The sequence below is a fragment of the Zootermopsis nevadensis genome, unplaced genomic scaffold, assembly GCF_977971745.1.
Source record: "Zootermopsis nevadensis isolate Lab colony 2312 unplaced genomic scaffold, Znev_1.0 Znev_ptg000009l, whole genome shotgun sequence".
Lineage (NCBI taxonomy): Eukaryota > Metazoa > Arthropoda > Insecta > Blattodea > Termopsidae > Zootermopsis > Zootermopsis nevadensis.
The window spans coordinates 1,872,547-1,900,039 of NW_028259141.1; the positions used below are offsets into that span (position 1 = coordinate 1,872,547).

Below are 27,493 nucleotides of genomic sequence, written 5' to 3' on the forward strand. Positions count from 1 at the left end.
CATAAAATAATATATTTTTTTTAAATTTCACGTATCCCCTAAGATGTCTTCGCGTACCCCCAGATATAATTTCTCTTCAACTTTGTACCCCCAAAGTTGTTGGTGTATAATTCAAGTTATACATAGTATATAATCTACATTTAAAATAAATTAAATAAATTACATTACTGATTATTAAGTGTTTATCATAAAATAATATATTTTTTTTAAATTTCACGTATCCCCTAAGATGTCTTCGCGTACCCCCAGATATAATTTCTCTTCAACTTTGTACCCCCAAAGTTGTTGGTGTATAATTCAAGTTATACATATTATATAATCTACATTTAAAATAAATTAAATAAATTACATTACTGATTATTAAGTGTTTATCATAAAATAATATATTTTTTTTAAATTTCACGTACCCCCTGAGATGTCTTCGCGTACCCCAGGTTTGTCTACCATTGGTCTAGACGAGCTGTTACGTCATCCACAGTGGAGAGGTTCCCATTTTCCAGACCCACCATCTTCTTGCTAATCTCCCAAAGTTTTCTGGCCACCTCGGGGTCACGGGATTCGCTAGACGATGTCTTTTCACTACAATTTCTATATAAAAATTAATTATTACCATCGAGTTCTTATTTAAACAATTGTGTATTAACATATACGTTAAGATCATAAATAGTCATATAATCTAACATTATGAAACTAAGAATTAATTTATTTGGTTGTAGTATTAATATTAAAAAATGGTGTTCTTAATTATATAAATTAATTCAGCGTATTTACGACACAACACGGGGAAAAAAAAAACATTACAAGACCAAATGTAAAAATAAACATTTTTAAACTGAGTTCATCGTTTCCCTGAAATTATATGGTGAATTCCTTTCTCGGCGCGAGGTATTAACAGACATTTTCAGTTTCAACGGACTTTTTATGGTCTGAGGACGCATTTCTGGCGCCATCAGAAACAACTTCGCAGCTTCTAAAGGACAATCAACATTACCCGACTCTTCTTCGTCCAAACAGTCGCTTAAATCGAGGGTTTACTGCATTAACTATGACGTCTACCTTGAAGCCTTCTTGCTAGTTCCTTGGTGAACAACAGATTTGCAAGTTTGCTCTGACGGTAAGCCTTCCACGGTGTGTATGACTGTTTCAAGTTTATGTCTTCCAAATCCATGGTTCCCCCTATCACAAGAATAACAATCATAAACAACACACCCTGTAGCATTAAGCTGTGTTCTGTTAACAAAACTCTAAAAGATTCATTATCTGTGATCACAGCGATAAGATTTGTTTGCATTGTGTAGTATGGTAGAAGTGTCCCGACGTTTTAGAGGGTCTTGCTGCCTCCATTATCAGGAATATAACTAAAGTAAGATGCTTGAGCGATAATATTTTTGGACTAATCGCGTTACAACCTCTGTTTCAAATCTTTATGTCTTTAAATACCAATGTCATTTTCTAACCTCATTCCACGCCATATATCGATTGTAATCGATTCCGAAGAAACTTTCGATAGAACATAGAATCTGTCTCTTCGTGATCTAACCTTGACCTAAGTACAGAAAGCCAACATGCTGTCATAAAAACACTGGTAGTTGGCAACGCCCACTTTATAGATTCTAAAGATTAGTCGGAGCTGTAGATGATAATCAGAGTTAGGATATGACACATAATAGAATTCATCACATGAGATTTGAGGTTGCCACGGCGTTAATGATGTTGATGTTGGTATTCTGGACAGCAATGAAGTTTGTCTTGTTGGCACACAGTGTTTAGAAATTTCTTCCAGTGTTTCCAAACGTAACCGAACAATTCTAAAGTTCGTAATCAAACTCGTAATTACCAGAAAAAAAGTACAGATTCAATAAATACTGCGCCGCGTGAGGTGAGACAATAGTCGATTTTCAATTTCGTTCGACTTAGTACGAGCGTACCTCGTGGATTGTGAGGTTATCTGCACTCGCGTGCCGACTGAGTCACAGACGTCAACCGAGTAATGAGCAGTTACCGACTGGCAGCACGAGACCGAAAGTACAGTATTACGACGTAGAAAGTAGGAAATGAACTAAGCAAATAATCCACTGTGTAATCACGGAGGCGAGGGACACCAGGTTCAGGGGCACGACCTCCACTGTACCTGCCCCCTCTACATTCTCCGTCTGACTGAGCGAGGTCTCTTGATATTTTTGGGTGGCATTAGAAGTGTAGTTACGACAAGCTGATAGAAATGAAAAAATCCTGTACTTCATTTTGTTCAGAGACTTTACAAAATGGCGACTGGGAGCCCGGGAAAGCGTGCAAATGTATTAATAAGTTATATAATCAGAAACCTCAATCAAAGCCACGGAGAGACGGACCTAACAGAGGACCGAATGGAAGAGGTGAATTGAGAAGGCCATGGAACGAATACGGACCGGAGAGCCATAGAATAAGGATAATAATAATCAGAAATTACATTATAAGAGAATGAAGTGGTTGGATTGGGAATCTAGAGACAGTTTTAATCGCAAAGAATTTATAAAAACCTGAATGGCTGTGGTTAAGATTTGCCACCAGCCTGTTCTCCAATGTCATTAATGCCTTCTTATAAATGAATGTTAGGTTAGGTTACATTCGTAGACAAACAAGCGATGTAAGTAGGAGACAACAGACAAGCTAACCTTGACTCTACAATCAGTGAGTTACACAACAGCGATTTGCGAGAGAAGACATGTGTCTTCGTTTTGCACAACCTTGACTAAAGTTGAGGTTTAAAAATGACGAGGCTCGTACAGAAAAGTACAACCAGCGACTACTGCGCTGAAAAATCTCACATCGCAATGGCTTTTCACCACACTTTTTTTTAAAAAACTAAGCAAAGAGAATGTAACATGTAAAGTAAGATGTCATGTTCTCACGGCTGTGAGTATAAAGATAAACGGTCTTAATGGATGTTACGTCGTGCAGTCTCATATAAATTAACCGACGTTTCAGAGGTGGTTACTGCCTCCATCATCAGAATACACTAATGATGTTGGTAGTAAGCACCTCTAAAAAAATTAATCAGTTTGTATTCTATTACACGGACAGACGTAAAGTTAGAAAGTCACTTTATATTCTTGGGTATTTGGACTTTGCCCATCGTTTGCTTTCAGAAACATTTCGCAAAGATTCGAGGATCTTTCGTCGTCTTCAGTTGTGCTTGGGTCCGCTAGAATGAGCTAATCTCAATCACTTGACTACCTACATCAGAACAACTACAAGTGTTTAATAAGCACCTCCGATATGGATCCCACTAACCAGCCAGGAGATTATCAACTCTCAAGGACGACCAGTTTTTACTTGACAGACTCTGTTGGGTATTTCCATGTCATCGGTTTTAGGGACTGAATTATTGAACCACAGATGGCGCCAGCAGTAGACGCATGTTTCCTGCACTCAGTTCATAGATAGCGTTGTTTTGTATTTGTTATGGTCACTGGCTTTTCTGGATTACAAGGGCTTACAAAAATGACCGCCAATGCATTCAAACCACGTCTTTGCAAACTTAATCTGACCAACAGTGACTTTTATGATGTCACAGAAGAGATATTTCTAGCAGCAACCTCAATAATGTCCGAATTAATACGTATGTCTTCCTTATTCTCTTCGATTTTGTTTGTTGGAGATAAAAGTCGTCCAATTGTTTTCGTTTCACACAATTTATGCTAAAATCCTTTGTTGTTTTTCGGTGCATTGCTTACGTAATCTTGAATCATTAGAATTGCTTACGTTGATCCTTTCATTGCGCAGAATGTTCTCACCACTTTCTTGAAATATTGCAATTTTATGACGAAATTTTAAACACTCTGGATGTTCTTTTCTTTCAAAAATGCGATGTAACTTTTTCGTGTAAGTTCAGATGTTTCAAACTAGATGGCAGCACCATGCAGACCAACAAAATATGCGTGTTCGTCATCCCCTCATCAACAGGCATGAACGTGCACGGGATGGGAGATGGTCAACTGTGAATGAGGTTAGGTTTGTGTTGCAATTTGTATACAGGGAAAAAAAAAACAGTTTTTCAAGAACGAATTTTCATTGAAACTACACATTATAATAGATCGATTAAAACCGATATTTTTTTTTTTAGCAAACTTTGGGATGGTCCCAAATACCAAATTTATCTACACATAGTCATTAGTTTTCAAGACACATGTGAGGTTATTTTATGTATACATACAGATTTAAACATAACTTCTTATTTCAAGTAATTAGTTGACTCACGAAATGAAATATTTGTAAAGATTTAAGGTGAATAAAATAACAGGACAAGACATTAATACTACTTTTAGTTCTACGTTTGTGATTATGGAAAATTATAAAGATTGGGCCATACCTGTTCAGTATTCCTAAGAATCATAACAAATGCTGCTGTAAACAATGACTCAGCTAGTCAGGATCTTCCCCACCTTTAATTCGTTGTGCGCATGCGCCGGCTGCTGTTCGTCATTTGTTTTCTGCAGTGTTGTGCTGTGATCCGTTCTCCAGCTGTATCTGTGGTGCTGGCCGCTTACAACAGATTATACCAAGGCCACGACTCACACACCCAAACAAACATGACGTCACGCACAATCCCACAGCCTTGATTGGTCAGAGGCAAATCGTATTATTGAAATCCAGACTCGCGTGTTAATAAACATGTTGTTGCTAAGCATTGTTTGTTATACAAAGTTTAGAAATTGGTTAGCAGTGAGTAATCACTTACAGTTTAGAATTTTGTTAACCAGAAAGTTACCTGTCGATTTCAGCATCGCTTTAGAAGTTTGTTTAGCAACAAAATATGTCAGCGAGATCGGATGTGTATACATCAGACGGTAAGTATTTTTACCCTTCGAGACAGAGCCGAATTGAATCGACATTGGACCGTTAGGATTTTGATCTTTGTAATGGTGAAGACTTGTGTTTTCTTCGCGGTACGGTGCCAGAGGTCGGCCAAGGGCAACCGAGGGCGACTGATGTTCAGCAGGCCAGCCGAGGCCGTCCCCAAAAGACGGCCAAGTCAGCACAACGAGTGGTTAGACTACTCGGTTACCCTGACTGAGGTTTTCCGTGCTTTCCTCAGTTGTAAGGCGAATGCCAGGGTATAACTTAATAGGGGCACGGCCCGCCACCCCCACCCCGATCACGGAGGCCATCAGCTGAAGTGATCTTTCCCCTATGCCGCAGAGGCCTTCAGCCGAAACGGCCCCTCCCTCTCTGGGTTCAAACCCCGGAGATCCAACCAACCAAATTCCTTTGGACAACTTGCCTGACGGGATGACCTCCCATCAGCAGCAACAGATCCCAGTTGTACTGGTCAAGGCTCCCGTGTCTCATTATAAACAGCGATTATTTCATTAAACAGCGTTAAACATTTGATCTTTGTAATGGTGAAGAGTTGTGTTTTCTTCGCGGTACGGACTCTCTGTTTAAAAATTATGTACGTAGCGCGTGTCTCATTATAAACAGCGATTATTTCATTAAACAGCGTTAAACATTTGATCTTTGTAATGGTGAAGAGTTGTGTTTTCTTCGCGGTACGGACTCTCTGTTTAAAAATTATGTACGTAGCGCGTGTCTCATTATAAACAGCGATTATTTCATTAAACAGCGTTAAACATTTGATCTTTGTAATGGTGAAGAGTTGTGTTTTCTTCGCGGTACGGACTCTCTGTTTAAAAATTATGTACGTAGCGCGTGTCTCATTATAAACAGCGATTATTTCATTAAACAGCGTTAAACATTTGATCTTTGTAATGGTGAAGAGTTGTGTTTTCTTCGCGGTACGGACTCTCTGTTTAAAAATTATGTACGTAGCGCGTGTCTCATTATAAACAGCGATTATTTCATTAAACAGCGTTAAACATTTGATCTTTGTAATGGTGAAGAGTTGTGTTTTCTTCGCGGTACGGACTCTCTGTTTAAAAATTATGTACGTAGCGCGTGTCTCATTATAAACAGCGATTATTTCATTAAACAGCGTTAAACATTTGATCTTTGTAATGGTGAAGAGTTGTGTTTTCTTCGCGGTACGGACTCTCTGTTTAAAAATTATGTACGTAGCGCGTGTCTCATTATAAACAGCGATTATTTCATTAAACAGCATTAAACACTTGATCTTTGCAATGGTGAAGAGTTGTGTTTTCTTCGCGGTACGGACTGAATTCTTAAATATTATTAGGTTTTCTTTATTCCATATTGTGAGCGAAGACCATTTTATCGGACGCTACATATCCAGAAGGCATCCATATTCCATATTTTAACTCCTAAAAGTTCAGAAAATCTTAAAATAAATTGCAGTTTTTAAGTTTTTAACCCTCATTTTTCGAATCAGTTTTCCCCCATTTCCAGAGTTTTTTTTTATTCCCGTATATATCAACATTGTCTTCAACATTTATTGGTTAAAAGTGTGCAGTGTAAACAGTAACATGTTTCGGAGTCTGTGTATCACCATTCGACAATCGATTATGTACATAAATGTTAAAAATCGAGTTCATTCACCAACTCAAGCAATCAAGAAATATAACATTTTTCTTTTTACAAAAATTGTTGTTTACAGCGTGAAAGTGAGGTTATGTTATATAATCATACAGGAAAGACTTTGAAATCGTATTTGGTTAATTTATGACACACGAGATAGAATCTCTGCTAGTTCCACCCACCTTCCATCCTCACAGTGTCTCTCCCTAATATCAATTTTAATATTATCCTCATAGAATTTTCCAAGAGATTTTTTTATCAAAATTTTATGTGCAGTTCTTGTCTCCCCCATCCTATCTACATGTCAAACAAATAATTACATTCTAGAGTCTATTGCTGTAACAGCAAGTACTGTGTGACGTGTTAATCACAGAATTCTTCGTTAGATAATTTTCTAAGTTAATTGGTTATTTTATGATTTTTAGATTCAGATTTTTTTTAGACTCTCGTGATTTGTGTTCTCTTCTACAGAGAGAATTTTTTTACATCAACAGCAAATTCACATTAATTATTTTAAATAAATTTTCTTTTAAATTACGAGTACAATTTTAATTTTGGAACTATACGATCTGTAATGCATTTGTACATACTTTGTCATGTACTTCAGGTCATGTACCTCCAAGTAAGGGTGTAACGAACATGGGGAATGGAGTGAAGGGAATCATCAAATTATTCAACCAGATGTCCACCAATGTTCAGGGAAAAGAGTTGCAAGAAATGAAGGGAGTTGAAACTCGCCCAGATGCAGTGATGAAAAAGCTTAGATTTGAGGTTAGATTTTCATATATACTTCTTCACAAAGGGAAGGGTCCTTCTTGAAAAGATGATACACGCTCAGCTGACAAAATACTCAAAGACACATTACTGTGTTCATGAGAGCATGCCACTGGACCTTATTTTCTGTGCCAGATAAATCCAATCCACATCCTCACACTATGTTTATTTAAGAGCCATTTTAATATTATTATTGCACTGTTGTTGAGTTTGTCACATTTCTTGCATCCACACTATCAGTATTATGCTTTTTTGCATGATGTGATTATGTCCATTTCAATTGAAGAACTGCTCGATGTATTTTTATGAAATTTGGTATGAAAATTAGTCCATTTCAGCTGGAAATTGTCCAAAATTTCCTATTGTGTGGAAGCACGTCAAATTCTGGCCAGGGCCCACAACACTAACTCATGAATTGCGTTACACTGGAGACAGTGCATAAGAGCACTAGGAATATTTTGACGTAAATACGTCTATATTTTAGAGTCAGTGTCATTCGGCAAAAAGTGAAACGAAAAAGTATAACTGCATTGTTATGTTACCTAAGAAACATCTGTTTACTCGTCATTGTTGTTACCTAGGAAACATCTGTTTACTCGGCATTGTTGTTACCTAAGAAACATCTGTTTACTCGACATTGTTGTTACCTAGGAAACATCTGTTTACTCGGCATTGTTGTTACCTAGGAAACATCTGTTTACTCGGCATTGTTGTTACCTAGGAAACATTACATTACATTCATCTACCACAGACCCATCTTAAGCGTAACTAATTCAAGTTAAATAAGCAAAGTCTTAACCAAACTACTCAATTGTAAAGCATGTATAAAGGAAATATTTAGAATAAAGCCAATATATAAACTTCCTTTCATTGTATTTATTGCCTAAATATAATTTAAATACAAAGACGACGTCAGATTCTGTGGTTCCACTGTCAATTTTTTAATTTGTATCTGATCCTTGTGTTAGATTCAGCCACATTTCTAATGAATTTTATTACTACAGTTTTTGTTCTTTGTTAGTGTCCATATTTCTGAGCTGAACTTTAATTTTTGGATGGTCATAATTTTAGGATAGCGTCTCACATATTTAATTAAATTTGTTGAATTTTATCTGCATATATTTTTAAATTATATTACCTAGTTTATGTATTTCTCTCAGAAAGCTTTCTTCATTATTTGCATACCCCCATTAAAACCTTTTGTTTACCACTGGTGGTATGTATACCACACTTTGAGAAACACTACTCTAAATATTTTAATAAATTCCTGTAACAATTTTGCATGGTCCAGTAACCAGAGCTTGGCCCAAACTCATTTTCATTTCTTCAAAACATTATATTCCTCAGATATTGCAATTGCAAGGATTGTCAAATGTACTAAAAGTTAGGTTCGGTCAAATCAAGAACGTTTGTGTGTGATTTCGGTTTTTAACTACGCAACATGAATGTTTAAAATAAGAATATGTGAGATACGAGTTTTTCAATTTGGCTAAAATGTGGATTATGGTGTCTTTTGGTCTATGGGGACATATATTCTTATATGTGGTTACATATATGCCATAGAAATATATTACCACCATCTTCTACATAGAGATTTAATGTTGGTAATCGCAAGACGATTGTCTAGAAATAAATGAATAAGACAATAACTCTTTCCCCGGGGGTTCGGGGATGATGGGGATGGAGCACGAATCTGACATATCTCTGTATTATGCTTATGATGTTAACAATATATGGAGCGTTACCTTCAGTTATTTAAAAAACATTTATGAAGTTATCTGGAAGGAATAATTGTCACAAATTGGAAAGAATTTGACCATACCATAAGATTATCAGAAACAAATCGAAATAAAAAAATATACATTGCTCAGTAACGATAGTGTACATAAGTAACACGAATTTTAGATTTAAGATTTTGCTCATAAACAGATAAATTATATGTGCATTTGTATATTTTATCTTGTCTAGAAGACGTCACCTGTAATCTTATATCTTTCAGGTAGACATTGAAAATAACCTGGAAAGAGATAAAGTAAGTAAGATTGATGGAAAAATGAAGCCACACGGTACGACAGAAGTTTTCCACGCCACGAAACCTGATGTACCACGAAATGCGCTAATGAGCGGGAAGGCCACTGGACCTTCTAAACCAAACACGTCAGCTCCAAAAACAAACAAAACGAAAGGACCTCTCATGGCAAATGAGGACCCAAAACTATTAGAAGCACAGTTTCTTACTCAGAAGAAGAAAATTTATGCAATGCAAACTGAGTTAATTAAAAAACAGGTGGGAATATCTAATGAATTTCTTATTTTGTGTATTTTTTATGTTAAACGCTTGAAATTAAAACACTCAGAGTAGTGATTTTTCATATTCTTTCGTATCTACACATTTCATTTCTGGAAGTATTGAAAAAATATTTATGAAATTTTGGTATTCAAGAGGTAGTGAGTTGAAGGAATACACTGAATGCTTTTGGGCAAAACTCGGAATCTGCCGTAATTTTCCAACCCCTAATTTACATTAATCAGAAATCAAAGTCGCCCTTTTCTCATAAAAAGGGCTCACCACACGCAAAACTAGTACATGATATCTCAATCTCATTAAAATCTACAACTTTTATTTCAAGTATACTGTAACCTCAGTATACCGCGGGGGGGGGGGGGGTGATCATGTGCCCCCCAATATGATTACATGTCATATAATGAAGCTGTCCGTTGAAATCTACGTAATATCGAGGTTCCACCGTGTTTATTGATATGATTATTTAAGATGGCAAAGTTGCGTCATATTGTGATAAATAAGTATATATTAAATCTTGTCCGTCTAATCACAATAAATTCTTATTAAATATTAAAATATTTGAATTATTTATCGTTTTAAAGTTTTATATAATTATATACACCTGAAGATGGTTCTTTTAGGAACTGAAACATGTCGTGAAACATGAAAAATGATGGTCTAATGTAAATCGAATATTTCGATAAAGAACATCATTTAATATTTTAAATATTTTAAATGTTAATTATTGTAATATTTTAATATTTAATAAGAATTTATTGTGATTAGACGGACAATATTTAATATATAATGATTATTTAATGAAATAAAATGAAAATCAGTTGGTCTCTGCAGGATAATGTCTGTAGTACATTTTTATTTAAAACATTGTATCTGTATCTAACAATAAATGAACACCATACCCACTAGAATGATGTATACAACAGCAACCAATGCAAATAGAAAATTGGCTATAAAATGAAGCATTACGCATGTTTGTGTTTCAGGAGAACTTTAAGAGAGAGCACTCAACACTTGTTTATCTACATGACAGAGTATTGAACTCGACAGGGAAGAATTTAGGTACGGTGGAAAAAGTTAAAATGATCGATATGAGTTCTGTTATAAATCGCGCACTTCCACAAACAAACACCAAATATCGTAATAAAGGAGCGAGTGAATCAAACTTCAGTTCTGGTGTCATCAGAGTTATGGGTAGGCTTAAACTTTCAAGATATCGGAAACCACATAAATATCAGTTTAAATGTACTTTTCTACGTGACATTTTACATATAATACACGTTATGTTTGAATATGTTCCCCATATTCTGGTAGCATTTGTTTCCATCCTCAGTAATCATTTAAGGAGTCAATCAGCCGTGACTGATTCATGATATCATCATTCAATAAGGGAATGAATTAGCCAGATGAAGTCAATCAGTTTATGGGTTGTAAAATTAGCGTAACTCAGATAGCCAATCAGTTGATCAGTGAGTGTCAGTAAGTCTCTTAGTCAGAACAGCACTTACAAAGCCGAGGGGCTGGTCCGTTATGCGGACAGTAATTCAGCCGGCATAAATCTTATCCACGAGCTTCCTGCAAACGAAGCATAACAGAAGGTCCATTGGTTGTTTCTTTCTTTCTTATATTATTTCTTTTATTCCTGCTTTATCAAATGACTTAAGTCTGCCCAGGCAAATGCCAGAACAGCGAGTTAAATTAGTCTGCATTTGCTTAATTCCGTATCCTTTTCAGTTCATTGATCATCTTATAATTTCGTTATGTGCTCTGCATTACTGAAGGTAGGATTAAACAAAGAACATTCAACAATGTTGCAGATGATAGCATTCTTGCGCTAAACACAAGTCTGCCCCAGGAATTGCGAACCATCGCTGTTCAACTGGAAAATGAGCAGGACAGGGATAAGAAGATGAAACTCCTCAAGGTAGTAACCTAACCTAACCTAACGTAACCTAACCTAAAGTAACCTAACCTATCCTAACTTAACCTAACGTAACCTATCCAAACCAAACCTAACCTAACCTAACCTAACCTAACCTAACGTAACCTAACCTAACGTAACCTAACCTATCCTAACTTAACCTAACGTAACCTATCCAAACCAAACCTAACCTAACCTAACCTAACGTAACCTAACCTAACGAAACCTAACGTAACCTAACCTAACGTAACTTAACCTATCCTAACTTAACCTAACGTAACCTATCCAAACCAAACCTAACCTAACCTAACCTAACGTAACCTAACCTAACGAAACCTAACGTAACCTAACCTAACGTAACTTAACCTATCCTAACTTAACCTAACGTAACCTATCCAAACCAAACCTAACCTAACCTAACGTAACCTAACCTAACCTAACGAAACCTAACGTAACCTAACCTAACGTAACTTAACCTATCCTAACTTAACCTAACGTAACCTATCCAAACCAAACTTAACCTAACCTAACGTAACCTAACCTAACGTAACTTAACCTATCCTAACTTAACCTAACGTAACCTATCCAAACCAAACCTAACCTAACCTAACGTAACCTAACCTAACGAAACCTAACGTAACCTAACCTAACGTAACTTAACCTATCCTAACTTAACCTAACGTAACCTATCCAAACCAAACCTAACCTAACCTAACGTAACCTAACCTAACGTAACCTAACCTAACGTAACTTAACCTATCCTAACTTAACCTAACGTAACCTATCCAAACCAAACCTAACGTAACCTAACCTAACGTAACCTATCCAAACCAAACCAAACCAAACCTAACCTAATCTAACCTAACCTATCCTAACTTAACCTAACGTAACCTATCCAAACCAAACCAAACCTAACCTAACCTAACCTAACGTAACCTATCCAAACCAAACCTAACCTAACCTAACCTAACCTAATCCAACCAAACCTAACCTAACCTATCCTAACTTAACCTAACGTAACCTATCCAAACCAAACCTAACCTAACCTAACCTAACGTAACCTAACCTAACGAAACCTAACGTAACCTAACCTAACGTAACTTAACCTATCCTAACTTAACCTAACGTAACCTATCCAAACCAAACCTAACCTAACCTAACGTAACCTAACCTAACCTAACGAAACCTAACGTAACCTAACCTAACGTAACTTAACCTATCCTAACTTAACCTAACGTAACCTATCCAAACCAAACTTAACCTAACCTAACGTAACCTAACCTAACGTAACTTAACCTATCCTAACTTAACCTAACGTAACCTATCCAAACCAAACCTAACCTAACCTAACGTAACCTAACCTAACGAAACCTAACGTAACCTAACCTAACGTAACTTAACCTATCCTAACTTAACCTAACGTAACCTATCCAAACCAAACCTAACCTAACCTAACGTAACCTAACCTAACGTAACCTAACCTAACGTAACTTAACCTATCCTAACTTAACCTAACGTAACCTATCCAAACCAAACCTAACGTAACCTAACCTAACGTAACCTATCCAAACCAAACCAAACCAAACCTAACCTAATCTAACCTAACCTATCCTAACTTAACCTAACGTAACCTATCCAAACCAAACCAAACCTAACCTAACCTAACCTAACGTAACCTATCCAAACCAAACCTAACCTAACCTAACCTAACCTAATCCAACCAAACCTAACCTAACCTATCCTAACTTAACCTAACGTAACCTATCCAAACCAAACCTAACCTAACCTAACCTAACCTAACCTAACCTAACCTAACCCTATGAAAGCGACATAATAAATCTCATTTAAAAGCCCCGACCTTTCTCGTCTACAGCTTATTTGGAGTTAGAGATCAGCAATGACACATACCCCATAGTCTATCAACAGTTAAGTTAAATATTAGCAAAGAGACAACAGTAATTATATGCCGTCACAGAAATAACGAGATTGTACCCTTTGAAGTACCCTGATGTTTGAAAAGTGTGTGCGGAGTAAAGTTGTTGTCCCTACGCTTAATTACAGTCTACAGACCAGGAGAAAAGCCCTGCTAGGAATGCAATATACGCGCATGCGCAAGATTTTGCCGTGAGTGACGAATTGCTACTAGCCAATCTAAAAGCGTTTATGTCCTTTGTTGGTGTCTGTACGTAATTTTAATACAGCGTCTGTATTTGTATTTTTAATTAACACTCATCTTATATCACACATTTAATTAAATTTGCTAAATTTTATCTCTAAATCTTTAAATATTATATCGTAGACGAATCAATTTACGTGTTCAATTTATTTGTTACATTAAGTGTTTTAAGGCCTTGTCTTGGTGGTGGGGCTTGAGGACCTCAGTGACCCCAAGAGCTACTGGTAGGGCCTCCCTAGGGGGAGAGGTCAGACTAAGACAGGTACCCTGGTCCTCCAGGTTGGGGGTTGGTCGCAAGGAAGACGTTTCGAAACCTCAATCAAAGCCTCGGACAGAGAAGAATTGAGGAGGTCATGGACCGGAGAGCCATAGAAGAAGTGTTGGAAGGCATAACTTTTATTTTATATAATTATATTATTAAATTATAGTAGGTAGTTCATTGAGTTTTATCAGATGACTTTATTAATAACCCCCCCCCCCGACCAAACACCATTATAATTTAAATGTGCTGATACAGGATTTATTTTATTTTCTAATTAACAAATTCTGATGTTTTATTGTTATTTTTGTCTTTGAAGAGTTCAAAGGATCTTCAGTTAAGAACCGCACAACAGGAATCGAGCAAAATGAATCCTAATTTTTCTAGAAATGGCCGTAAGATCTTGCAATCAGACAAGGTAAAGGATTTGGCTGTCCGCAAGACGAACGAACTGATGAAGGCAGAGGAAAGGATTATGGAATTGGAGGAGGACAGGGATCACCTTGAATTTAGGTATGTTTTGCCCTTCCATCTCCTTCTTGGTCTACCAAGTGGCCATAAATTTCACTGTGAGAGGCGATAAAAGTCACAATTCTGGGCAATCCCAGACTGCTCACTTGTTTCGTCAGTCTTAGGTCCTAAGACGCTTACAATTTATATTCTTACTATGAGGTATGATGCAGTATTATAAAATTGGCTGGTTAAGCCTACAGCCGCCCGTACAGTGCACCGACATCCTCCGATAGGGTAATTTAAATGCCTCACGAATTTATACGTTCATCTTTCCATCGTAGAAAGAGTTTTATGTCTATAATAAAGACTTTCTTTCTAGGGTGTTTCAACATATTGTAAGTACGTACAGGATGGAAAATGAAGCTGAGATTGTTATTATGCAACTTCAGAGTCGATTAGATGACGCAATACAGAAACTACAAGTTAAACAGAACTTAAGGTAAGAGAATGTTTGGCTGTACAGGACCAAACGAGTTTAGTTAATTAATTATCATTTCTTTTTCTGACGTAAATACGTCTACACGGAAGGATCATTCGGCAAATCAGCGTTAGTTACGAAGATGTGTAAGGTCCAGCGCCGAGTCACATTTAAACGTTCATTACTCATTAATTGTAAGAGTAAGGGTAATGTAAAATGATGAGTAAATAAAGACCTTTAAGAATCAGTAATGTATTTTGTTGTAATTATAATTGTTTATACATTTATTGTAATTTTAATGAACCAATGTGTACAATTTTTCAATGCATCTGGCGCGTTAAGAGATGGATCTGGACATATTGCGTTCGAAATACGTATTACATCTTGAGCTTTCGATATCTGTCTTCAGATTTTAAATATCACAAATTGTTTAAGTTGTACAAACAATTTATTTATACAAACAAAGGCGCATCGCACTTCAAGCTACTGATACATTTGCGTATTTAGGTCAATTTTTTCCATAGTATTTTATTATTTAGTGTTCTGTCTGACGACAGGTCCATATGAACAGGATCCTTCCATCCTTTTCTCGGACTGGGACCTGTTCATATACGTTCTTGGCAGATGATCCAGAAGTGATTTGCCATTGCCTTCTTCTGTGTGTGAATGGAGTAATTGTTCGGATGCCACGGAGGAAAACTCCGTGTTGCCTAGACCACGGCCTTGCCCAACACAAGTTATAAATTCGGGCACCGCCGGGAATCGAACCCGAGACCCCAGGATTACAAGGCCAGCGTTCTAACCGCTAGACCACCTCATCTTATTATTATTTAGTGTTCTGTCTGACGACAGGTCCATATGAACAGGATCCTTCGATCCTTTTCTCTTCACGGACTGGGAGCTGTTCATATACGTTCTTGGCAGATGATCCAGAAGTGGTTTGCCATTGCCTTCTTCTGTGTGTGAATGGAGTAATTGTTGGGATGCCACGGAGGAAAACTCCGTGTTGCCTAGACCACGGCCTTGCCCAACACAAGTTATAAATTCGGGCACCGCCGGGAATCGAACCCGAGACCCCAGGATTACAAGGCCAGCGTTCTAACCGCTAGACCACCTCATCTTATTATTATTAGTGTTCTGTCTGAGGACAGGTCCATATGAACAGGATCCTTCCATCCTTTTCTCGGATTGGGACCTGTTCATATACGTTCTTGGCAGATGATCCAGAAGTGGTTTGCCATTGCCTTCTTCTGTGTGTGAATGGAGTAATTGTTGGGATGCCACGGAGGAAAACTCCGTGTTGCCTAGACCACGGCCTTGCCCAACACAAGTTATAAATTCGGGCACCACCGAGAATCGAACCCGAGACCACGATTATCAAAAGGCTAGAAAAATCTGCGCGTTATGCAACCCCCAGAATTTCAATAAACAGCAAAATACTGACAAACATTCCTTCTACCCAAGAATACGATAACTTAAACAACACACAATTCACACAAGCTCCTCAGAAAAGCACTGAAATGAAATTTACATTTCAAAAATGAACAAAATTGGCATCAGAAAAATGCAACTCTTCCTGTCTCAATCAAATTTTGCTGTTTGAACAAAATAATCCCAAGGTTAGAGAAACGATAAATGCCTATTCATAGCGAAACACAGACTTTACTCTCTGTAACCGCAACTACAATACAGTCTTATAATAACCAAAACATGTCATACAAATTTTTGTACAACGTATGACATATGTAATGGTGCCCGGGGGACATGATCACAGCCGCGGTATATCGAGGTCCCACCTCATAAAACCATCCTTTTGGAAAAATAACACAGCAGAACGCAATTACTTTCATAACCACGAGAAGCAGATAGATTCAATAAAGGAGTTTAGAAACTTAAATGTAAAGACTGCTTATTATAACACACGTCACACCGGCCACATATCCCTATATATCAGGTATCGAAAACAATCCAGTTACCTCCAGATAAGCATGAAATATCTTAAACACCAGACGCACAGATTTTTCTAGCCTTTTGATAATCGTGGTCTCGGGTTCGATTCCCGGCGGTGCCCGAATTCATAACTTGTGTTGGGCAAGGCCGTGGTCTAGGCAACACGGAGTTTTCCTCCGTGGCATCCCAACAATTACTCCATTCACACACAGAAGAAGGCAATGGCAAACCACTTCTGGATCATCTGCCAAGAACGTATATGAACAGCTCCCAGTCCGTGAAGAGAAAAGGATCGAAGGATCCTGTTCATATGGACCTGTCGTCAGACAGAACACTAAATAATAATAAGATGAGGTGGTCTAGCGGTTAGAACGCTGGCCTTGTAATCCTGGGGTCTCGGGTTCGATTCCCGGCGGTGCCCGAATTTATAACTTGTGTTGGGCAAGGCCGTGGTCTAGGCAACACGGAGTTTTCCTCCGTGGCATCCCAACAATTACTCCATTCACACACAGAAGAAGGCAATGGCAAACCACTTCTGGATCATCTGCCAAGAACGTATATAAACAGGTCCCAGCCCGAGAAAAGGATGGAAGGATCCTGTTCATATGGACCTGTCGTCAGACAGAACACTAAATAAAAATAAATATAAATCGTGTTCTATAATTTGCCACACAGTACTCAATACGTCAAATACTGCATTGTGTATATAAAATTATTGTTTATCTGTTGTTTTTTCTTGTAAATTAATTTAATTTGGCGTATGATTTGTGATTTTTGTATGGTGAACTTTGATTCTGATTTTAGCATTCTTTGGAATTGTTATGAAATTGATATGTATAGATGGATAATAATAATAATATTTTACCAAAATTTCTGTCTATCTGACTAGATTAGTTACTAACTATCTACAGTTCTTGATATGGAGAGACAGTTTTAATTCTAAAGCAGTACACATGGAAGGGGTTACATATGCCTACGTCTTTAAGGTCATCTGTACCACACAGAATTAATATGTTTCTTGTTTTTTTTTTATATTTGTGCAGCCAATTACAGAATGGTCTGAAAGATAAGAAAGGGAGGAAACTCAGAGATACTGTCCTGACTGAGAACACTGACGCCCTTAAGCAACAGGTACGCCACAATATTTATCAAACTGTCATCTTCTTTCTATAATTCCCTCTCGCCTTTTTATGGAAAGTATTGGACCATCGTGACTAAGTCTGAAACTAGACGCTTTGCCCCACACATCGAAACTTCTCATATCCCTTTTAGTCTGAATGTACGAAGTCTGTTTGCTCTCATCTGAAGAATGAGATTTCTGTATTTCTCTTGAGATTGTTCGTCATTTTATTAAGCTTTGTTTTGTCTATCTCTCAGAGTTACTTCTAGGTTTCACCGCCAATACTGAGCACACAGTAACCACTTACATTTTGATGAAACTAAGACTAGGTGACCTGTATAAATTGCAAATTCCCTTGCTATTTTAACCTTTAAACGAAGGGGTTACGGAGTTTCTTTGCAGGTTTTTAAACTTTTGTGCGTGCTCCACGGAAAACTTTAATATTATCTAATGTAAACATGATAAATTGACAAAATAAAAGCCATATTTATTCGAATAGAACAGAGAATACACATCAGATCTAAAACTTCTTGACGATGGTGAAGAGTCAATTCAATAAAAATTTCCTTGGATATTATCCATCGTCTAGTAAATATAAAAACGTAAAACGAAGTTTCGGAGATGGGACTATATCTCCGAAACGTCGTTTTACGTTTTATATTTACTAGACGATGGATAATATCCAAGGAAATTTTTATTCAAGGTCCGGAGATAGGGATTAGCTCTATCTAGTGGGCCCAACTGCGTAGGAACCTGAAGACGGAGATAGAGTCCCATCTCCGAAACGTCGTTTTACGTTTTATATTTACTAGACGATGGATAATATCCAAAAAAATTTTATTTAAGGTCCGGAGATAGGGATTAGCTCTATCTAGTGGGCCCAATTGTGTAGGAACCTGAAGACGGAGATAGAGTCCCATCTCCGAAACGTCGTTTTAAGTTTTATATTTACTAGACGATGGATAATATCCAAGAAAATTTTTATTCAAGAGAATACACAGTTTTTTTTAAAAAAAATGCAGTTAATATCAGTGTCCAAAATAACTTCTGGTATTTCTTCAGGCGTAACTTTATTTGTTTTTTGAAAGCTCATTTGACATGATAGAAGCCATGGTTGTGAACTAATGACCACACAGAAAAATTTGTTTTTTCTACTTCAGTGGATACACATTATTTTCACCCATCATGAGGAAGAATGTGAGAAATTTTGAATAGGGGGTCTGAAAATGAAGCTCAAACCAACTTGAAAATAACAAAGTTAATTGCTGTTTATAGTTTCCAGGTTGACAGCTCAGGCTGAACTTGTCAGAACCCTAGAGAAAGTGATTCAATATCTGCAGCCCCTAAAAGAGGCCAAATACATAACCAAGTCTTCTTACAATGTTGCGAGTTTTGAGATCCGCACTGGGAATGTTCGTAGGGCTGAGTACTCAACTTATGTTCCCGACAATTTCAGGGATCGGTACTTGCCAAGAAGAAATCATGTGGACAGTTTAGGTTCTCGTTAAAGAGAAAACAAGGCCAAGGTGCGAAGATCTCGACACTACAAACAGCACCGGACGATCGTAGCAAAGAATTATTGAAGGTATTCAAAACAAAATTACCTCACGTTAGGCATTTAATATTACTGTAGCGTGATTTTATGAGACCGGTTAATTTTAAACATTCCAAATATAAAATTTTAAATATATTAAATGTATATTTGTTTAAATCTTGTCAGTCACAATCACAATAAAATTCCTATTAAATATTAAAATATTACTAAAAATTAACATTTAAATATTTAAAATGATGTTCTCTATCGAAATGTTCGATATACATTAGATCATAATTTTAAATATTTAAATGTTAATTTTTAGTAATATTTTAATATTTAATAGGAATTTTATTGTGATTTGACTTGACAAGATTTAAACAAATATATATTTATCACAATATGACGCAACTTTATCATCTCATATTAAATGTAGTTGGTAATATTTAATTTTGTTATGTAGCAATGAATGATGTGATTCAAAAATTCATCGCGTACAAAATATTTATGAAGCTGTTATTTATTTTCAAGGTAAAAATGAAGACTGTACCAAGAATAGGTAAGTTTGCACAGTTGTTTCGACACTAGAAGGCATCTACAGTGAGATTGAAGAATTTAAAAATTCTCAACAAACAAACTTTTCAAAGTTCAAATTGCCAAATTCAGGGACAAGGATAAGGTTACTGAAAGGGCAAATCGTAATCGTTCTTGGAACTTGGACTGTAAAAGTCACGTTGTATTAATTGAAACATCAGGGAAATGAAGACGCCACTGTCATCTGGCTTCTGTGGTAGAAATTCCAAGCTAAAAATTAAATTTGAGCAAATTTATTCCAATCGTAATAACATTTTACAAAAATACACAACTAGGAACATTTCAACGCCCAAAAGAGGAAATGAAACAAGATGTATCATGAAAGTAACAAATCTAACGAAGATCTACGTAGAAATGACATTTCGGAAGAGGTTATCGCCTATTATCATCAGAGGCAACGAGAGAGCTGCGTCCCACTGAGATGAGGGAACAGTTCTGACACTAAACGTCATCGATCCCGCAGATGAACGATATTGAAGATCGCCGTCTTCTGGATTTCTGTGCCGTGCCTCCAGAAGACAACATCTTCATACTTGCCACCATTAAGAAGTCTTTATATGTTGCGCAGAATTCTCTGAGTGTCCTCTGAGCAGACTTGCCAGATTTTGGTGCCACGATGGGCTTAAAGAGGGTACCTTCCTTATGGATCTTTGGAAACCTGCAGTGTCTTGAAGGCCTCGAGCCCTGTGGTTGTAGTCGTTGTGGTTGGAGTTGCCGAGGTGTCGAGAGCCATCGTCTCATTGCCTTTGTCAGCTGGGTCTCTGATAAGGGCAATGTGATGGTGGTTCTTGTCACCACTGACTAACCAGAAGAATGTTGCCCTTCCTGGGCCACCTACTGACTGAGACCATTGTTCTTATCAAAAGGTCATCACTTTCTGCGGAAATTGTCGTCCAAAAATTATGAGCGCATGATTTAGAGCTTCGTACGCTGTTTACTCTCCTGAATATCTGCAAGGAAGTAATCCGACTTAGGTCTGTCGTAAACGCCATCAACCAGTAGGTCCAATATCTGGCCATTCGTCTTGGAGGACTCCCCGGAGGATTCACTCACACTATCAGATTGATTTCTGTTGGTTTCCGAGGACATCGTTGGCAGTTTACGTGTGACCTCGCTTTTGATTAAGATGCCCTGAGACTGAACCAAACTTTTGATTATGACCCCGATGATGGGAATTGTGAGTGAACTCATACCACACTACACGGTGCAACATCATGCTCGCCACAGCGAGTATTTGAAGTCTCTCAAATTTTCAGTTGACGTTCAAAAAAATTTTTAATGTCAATAATCATTACTGTAAAAACGAATTGAGCAGTATCGGCTGGAATAATCTGTGAAACATTTAATATTGAATAAAATAGGCGTTTTAAAAATAAAAGACTGACTTATTCTACAGATCCCAGACATCGTGGCTGGTTGGAAATTATAATATTTATAATATTTAAATTTGTCCATATTTTATGATATTTAATTTTGTAAGTTTTTTTCTGGTTTCTTATTGTTTATTTTGTTTTCACTAATATTTTATTTCATATGTCATCTATGTATTTGACTGCTGTTTTCGTGCCTCGCTGTAATTGGCCTTGAACTGAATTCCTACCTTCATTGGTAACTGCACGCTTCTCCAGCATCAAAAGATTAATTTTCTTACCCGCAAATTAATCGTTCTAACCTAAAAAATTCTCTAACTCAGTACCTGGACCGGCGTCTCCCAAATTCCCAATATCCTTATAGGTTTGTGGACGTACGAGTAGATAACCAACTTGGACAAAATGATTCCAGAAAAGGTTTGACGTGCAAGTGGTCATTTGAAACAAGTTAGAGGTCATTAATCATGAAACTGCAGAAATATTACGCCCTTCAGGTAAATGCTACGCATGGATTTTGCGATTTACTCTGGAAAGTAACATGTAAACTGCATTATGGAAATCTCCTCCTTTATTTTTTCTACAGAAGAAACCACATGATTGCTAGATATATTTATGGATGAATTATTTTTGTAACTGAACAACGTCAATGATATAGCATCTTCCATATTTGACGTTACATAACCTCAAAAAGTAAGTCTGATTTGTGATTCGCAAGAAACATTACAAGAGATATGGAGTAGGAAATGGATATATGAAAGGAACAAAGGTATGAAGATGTACTTCGTTAAATGTCTTTAACCCAATGGAATAATGAAATTATCATTTCTTTTAGAAAGGAATTTTAAAAAAAAATAATACACATCAACTTGCTGCCAGAATACGTGATGTGTTTTTTTAGGTTAGGTTAAATCATTTTGTTAATACGTACTTGTTTCTGAACATAGATCAACAATTGTCATATTGTAAGTTTTATGTAATACTGATTTATATTTTCATCTTTTTATCCCCTATTCTGACTTCTTTTTAGTCTATTTTGTGCTCCCTCTCAATCTTTGTTGTTGGGGCTTAATACCGTGTCATATACGACCTCAGCAGCTTCAGTAATTGGGAAATGATTGCTATAGGTCGCGCGAGAAGTGCTGGCGCATGCGCAAAGGTCGTATGAGATGGACTCGTCCGAAGCACGCGCTAGAGGGGTGTCAGCTTCAGTTGGTTTGTAGCTCTCGCTGTGTTTAGTTCGGCGCGTCACCGCAGCTGAGGCTGTGCGGCAGGCTTTTCAGAGACCGTGTCAGGCACACATCGAGTTTGACAGACACAGTACATCTTAAACTCTCCGACAGAGACCGTTTCTGCAAGGCATCAGATGGGGAGAACTTTGGAATAAACTTTGAAAAATTTTCAAAATTTTAAAAAAAAATGCTGGAAATTATCCAAAAAGCGCAAAAACAAAATTTCTTGAAAAATTCCATATTCAAATTTTTTTTCAGATTTTTTAAAAAAAAATTGGTTTTGTGCGTTTTTCAGATGATCTCCAGCATTTTTTGAATTTTCGAAAATTTTAAAAAATTTACAACTTTTTTTTTAAAACTCTCCCCAAGAGATGCATGCCAGCAACGGTTAATGCCTCACTCTGTCTTTTCCGGACACGGCCTCTATCTCACACGGTTCCTGACTGCCTCAACGTCATTAGACGTGACGCTCATGGACCCGGACAGGCCACCGGTAACCTCCGCCGAGGAAGCGGGTCCTGGCTGGGGGCTTCAGCGTCCCACTGGCGGTTTTGTCGTCGCGGTGTGAGCGTCCAGTGGACACCCTTCTCCCCTCTGGACAGTCCCCCACTCCTTTTCCCACTCTAGGGACCTCAGGTTTCATGGGGAGCTGTGGGTTGATCGTCGAGGAGATCCTCCACCTGAGACAGCCACCTAGATGGGCTTTGAGCAAGGCTTTTCCCGTGAAATACTCCAGTCAATCCGACCAGCACTCTCTTCCAATCCCTCCTGGCTTCCTTCTATAATGCGCCATGAATTTGCTAAATACGGGGTTCAAAATATTCTTTAGGCTTTGAGAAATGTATTCTAACGAATGAATTTGTAGAGCAAATCCGAAAACAAAAGAAATTTGATTTTAATGCGAGTCCCATCGGTAATTCTGCACGCGTTAAAACAATTATAAATCTAATTCAAACATTGGACAACATTCGCGTGCCTGCTGATTCACAAGCATCTCGATTGTTAATTACGACGTAATTTTGAGGCATTTGGGGGGGGGGGGAGGAGTAGTGATGCGTACTGTCCCCTTAACATGTCCTTCCCCTCCGAAAAGAAATATTCATACTCTAGACTTCGCAGAGACTGAGTGAACTGCTCGTAGGCCGGTAATTAGGCTCATCCCGCAATTATCGAAAACCGCCAAAACAGCTTCTGACCGCGAAACGTAATTAGCTTTTGTATTAATTCTCTCTACTGCGATTACAGCGCACCTAGTGGCTGCTGATAGAAGCAACAAAGCTCGCTACTTTAAACCTTTCGATTATGCACTCATTTCCAACAAATATTACGCGGTTTATATTTCTAGATCAAATTTCTTAAATATTTAATTTATTTAAAATCTGTATTACGAAGACAGTATTTTAATCATGCATTCAGTGGTTTGTCCAAGCTCTCAGACCTACAAGACAGCTCCTCAAAACTGGTTCCATCTTCGTTTATTTAACACTCAAAACCAGTGGTGCCAACGTAACAGAACTTCAGTGTTCAAAGAGTATTTTAAGCCAAATCACGAGAATGTAAGTTTGTGCGATGTGACTTTCTCACGACAGTGTCGATGTTTGTTTCATGTGCTGTGAAATTGTGGGCAGGTACCAGTGTTTCGGAGGATCATATTGCTTCCATCTTCAGGGCAGCACATATAATTCTATGTGGCGTCGCTACCCAGAAGACCAAATCGACATGTGAAGGATATGAAGGCAATTCTCTGCGTAGTTTCAAATATACATGAGAGTACACGTTTTTGTGAAAATGTTTCTCAATGTCTTTATCATGTGTGCTGTTACTAGTATTAGTACTGAGAAGTGGAAGAAAAGATTTTATAAAAACTTCCAATAAATAAAAGTTTATTTCTTAAATTGTCTCTAAGTCCGTCGCCCTGGAGTTTAAACACTTCATGTATACCAACTTAATAAAAGACATCACTGCACTGTTTCCAAATCTGTCTTCAATCATGTTGCCTCTCTGATGTCAGAGAATTATTTTATATATCGGCGAACTCTCTGGAGCGACTGCCCCCATCTGCTTCGCCTTTATTTCCGTGAATACGAGGGATAATTTTAGGGGAAATTTCTTATTCCTTCGCGTAAAGTCAAGTTACGCCTCAGATAGGTGAACGCTTTTGTAATTAATTTTTAATTTAATATAAATATTCTGTACTAAACACATCGATATCACACTCCTCAATCATTCATGAAATATTTAGTATTGATTCTCTTTTGTGAGGACAAAAATATCTATTTCGATGTTCGTCTCTTCTGTTATGATTTGAAAGGGTTCGATTTTGAAACGGTTTGTAATTATAGGAGGTCTAGATTTCTAGTAAGCACGTTAAATATTAAAATGTGTAACATACAAAGCGAAAATTTAAACGTAAAACCAGAAATTTTACTTTTACAGAACAAGGAAGAATTAAAAACGCAAATTGCAGAATTTTAAACAAATTCGTAAACAAAATGAAATCATTAATAATTAGGGGACTAATAATGTTTCATTAGTGCGTCACAGACTACGTGTTCCTGGTCTAGACCAGTGGTATTCAACTTTTTATGTTCGCGTACCCCCAGATATAATTTCTCTTCAACTTTGTACCCCCAATTCAAGTTATACGTAATATATAATCTACATCTAAAATGAATTAAATAAATTACATTACTGATTATTCAGTGTTTATAATAAAAAATATATATTTTTTAAATTTCACGTACCCCTTAAGATGTCTTCGCGTACCCCAGGTTGAATACCACTGGTCTAGACTACAGCAGGGGTTCTCAACCTTACCGCTAATTCTAATTTAACACACAAATATACCACCAACCAAATGTATTCAAGGAACAATTATCATCTTTCGATTTCCTTACATATAGTTCGCGTACCATAGGTTAAGAAACGATGGACTAGAGCAATTCTACAACTAATATGTCACTTGTTTCACTCTTGTGCTCTTCTGAAGGCGTGCAGCAAAGATTCGTTGGAATTTACGACAGAAACACCAAAGTTCAAGTGGACAGAACGAATTTTCGTAAAAATTCTGCAACAAAAATGATAAACGATGCGAAGTAACCGATAAGCAACAAGTAGAAACCAGACTGCAGGTGTTCGAGAGACAGCTTGAAGTATTCATCAGAGAGTCCGTAAGGAAAGAACGCCTTTGTTTTAACCATCTGGATGTAATCGGTTATCTTCACCCATTCGGCGAAAATTCCCGATTCCACAACATGTAATAATATGTCATTTATTCTATCGAACAAACAGGATCCTTTCGGTAACACCATGACGACTGGACCGCGTTCGACAACTCCATCTTCAATTTCGCAAAGCGATTTGCTGTTGGTCTCCTCCGGCCGATTTATAGAAATCAGGAACTTATAAAGAATATCTGAGAACAGAATTGAAAGATTTTTGTATTTTGTTGCCCAGATAAAACACGTGGTCTGATCCTCACATTCAACTTTCTTCGACATAATTCTTCGTGACTGAACATCGTTCTTGTCTTCGTAGAAGACTCCATCTCTAAAAGATAATCCAAGTTTTATATCAGATCTTGCGAGTTCCTCTACGTTCTTCTCATGAGGAATTACACCAGGATCGGTAAGAAAGCTCGTGAGGTAAGTCTGGAACACGGTGTCAATCGCGAGACTGTAGAAGACCCATGACATGAAGAAACACCTCAGTGACCACTTCCGGGGCATCGCGGGTACAGACACAGACAATATCACAGCCCACGTATCGGATAAGACATTGGATCCAGTCGTGTAAACAGAATCTTCCGATAATCTTGCCAGCAACATGATTACAGGAACGGAAATCAAAACTGACATCATCACAGACGCCCAGAGACTCCCGGAAAACATCCTCGAAATGCTCATCCAACGGGGATATATACTTCCACAAGGCACGTACCACGATAACTGACCCCAGTGGTAAGGTCGTGTTGCCTCGATCGGAACGTCATCTCTCACGACGAGGAGACCCACTGCCAAGTCAGCTCTGTTCTGAAGTAACTCCCTCGTAAAACCAGCAAAATCCCCTTTGTCATCAGTTAAATTCCAGAAGTCTTTGACTGGGAGCAGATATTCCTCTGTCATGTTCATTTTTCGTGTTATAATGTTTAACAGTCTGATCTCCCAACCATCCCTGTAAGAAATTTTGTAGACTCCTGGACGGTTTACGTACGTGAAGCAAGGATCGAGTACAGTGAAAATAGTTGGTTGAGTTAATATCCTTAAAGGACATCCGTGTAGATCTAAACCTGTCTTTGGTGGGAAGAGGTCAGCGTCTTTAATAAAGTGACCTCTGACCCACGTGTCCAACAACGCGACCTCATCCACTTCGATACATCGATCTGAATTCTCGTATGGGTACCACGTATAGGCCTTCAAAACTGATTCCATTTCACTTCGTTCCTCGAAACTGGGAACTAACACAACAACATTTATGATTTTGTAATCCCAAAGTTCTTCGAAAATCCTTTGTACCTTGAGCGAAGAATTCTTGAAACTATTCGACAAAGCCACGACAAAGCGACCTCTGGGGTTCCAAGCGTTGCTTCTGGACAGATGAATTATCTGATTGCGGAGAATTATCGGTGTTCTCTCCGGGTTATCTGTGTCGATGGGAGTAATTATTACGTAGTTACGATGAATGTCGTCGTAATTTATCCGATTACGTTCACACGTGTTCTTACACACGACGAGTATCCAACGGCTTAACTCTGGAAACACAAGATCGAGAACTTCATCGACGTTTCTCATTTTATTTAATTGTAATTCCTCGGTTTGATAGGTCACACTACTTTCGTTCTGTCTGTCACATCCAGAGGA

The 27,493-nt window shown here is 37.6% G+C and overlaps 2 protein-coding genes and 1 long non-coding RNA gene across 14 annotated transcripts; 1 reads left to right on the forward strand and 2 right to left on the reverse strand.

Moving 5' to 3' along the window:
• Window positions 1–381: 381 nt before the first annotated feature.
• LOC110834196 (uncharacterized) lies at window positions 382–4,614 on the reverse strand. 6 transcript variants are annotated; one of them, XR_015534325.1, is made up of 4 exons: window positions 4,425–4,614; window positions 3,745–3,977; window positions 1,057–1,176; window positions 382–588 (listed from the first exon to the last, which is right to left on the reverse strand). It is a non-coding gene; the product is annotated as an uncharacterized LOC110834196 (long non-coding RNA). The 6 variants fall into 6 exon arrangements; XR_002544515.2 differs by having other exon boundaries at window positions 4,352–4,603; XR_002544513.2 differs by having other exon boundaries at window positions 3,717–3,977; window positions 4,352–4,603.
• Window positions 3,948–21,406, forward strand: LOC110834194 (uncharacterized). Of its 7 annotated transcripts, none has more exons than XM_022073093.2 (11): window positions 3,948–3,988; window positions 7,082–7,245; window positions 9,248–9,535; window positions 10,537–10,612; window positions 11,368–11,474; window positions 14,226–14,419; window positions 14,739–14,858; window positions 17,831–17,918; window positions 19,364–19,492; window positions 19,973–20,000; window positions 20,311–21,406. In XM_022073093.2, exons 2-11 carry the CDS (start codon window positions 7,114–7,116, stop codon window positions 20,355–20,357), a joined length of 1,209 nt encoding a protein of 402 aa, XP_021928785.2. In that variant the 5' UTR covers window positions 3,948–3,988; window positions 7,082–7,113; the 3' UTR covers window positions 20,358–21,406. The 7 variants fall into 7 exon arrangements, with proteins under 7 accessions (XP_021928785.2, XP_021928784.2, XP_087201890.1 ...); XM_022073092.2 differs by lacking the exon at window positions 3,948–3,988 and adding an exon at window positions 4,672–4,829; XM_087345764.1 differs by lacking the exons at window positions 3,948–3,988; window positions 19,364–19,492 and adding an exon at window positions 4,672–4,829.
• Window positions 20,676–26,758, reverse strand: LOC147874310 (uncharacterized). Its single transcript, XM_087345974.1, has 2 exons — window positions 25,943–26,758; window positions 20,676–20,876 (listed from the first exon to the last, which is right to left on the reverse strand). Exons 1-2 carry the CDS (start codon window positions 26,756–26,758, stop codon window positions 20,676–20,678), a joined length of 1,017 nt encoding a protein of 338 aa, XP_087202100.1.
• Window positions 26,759–27,493: the final 735 nt, after the last annotated feature.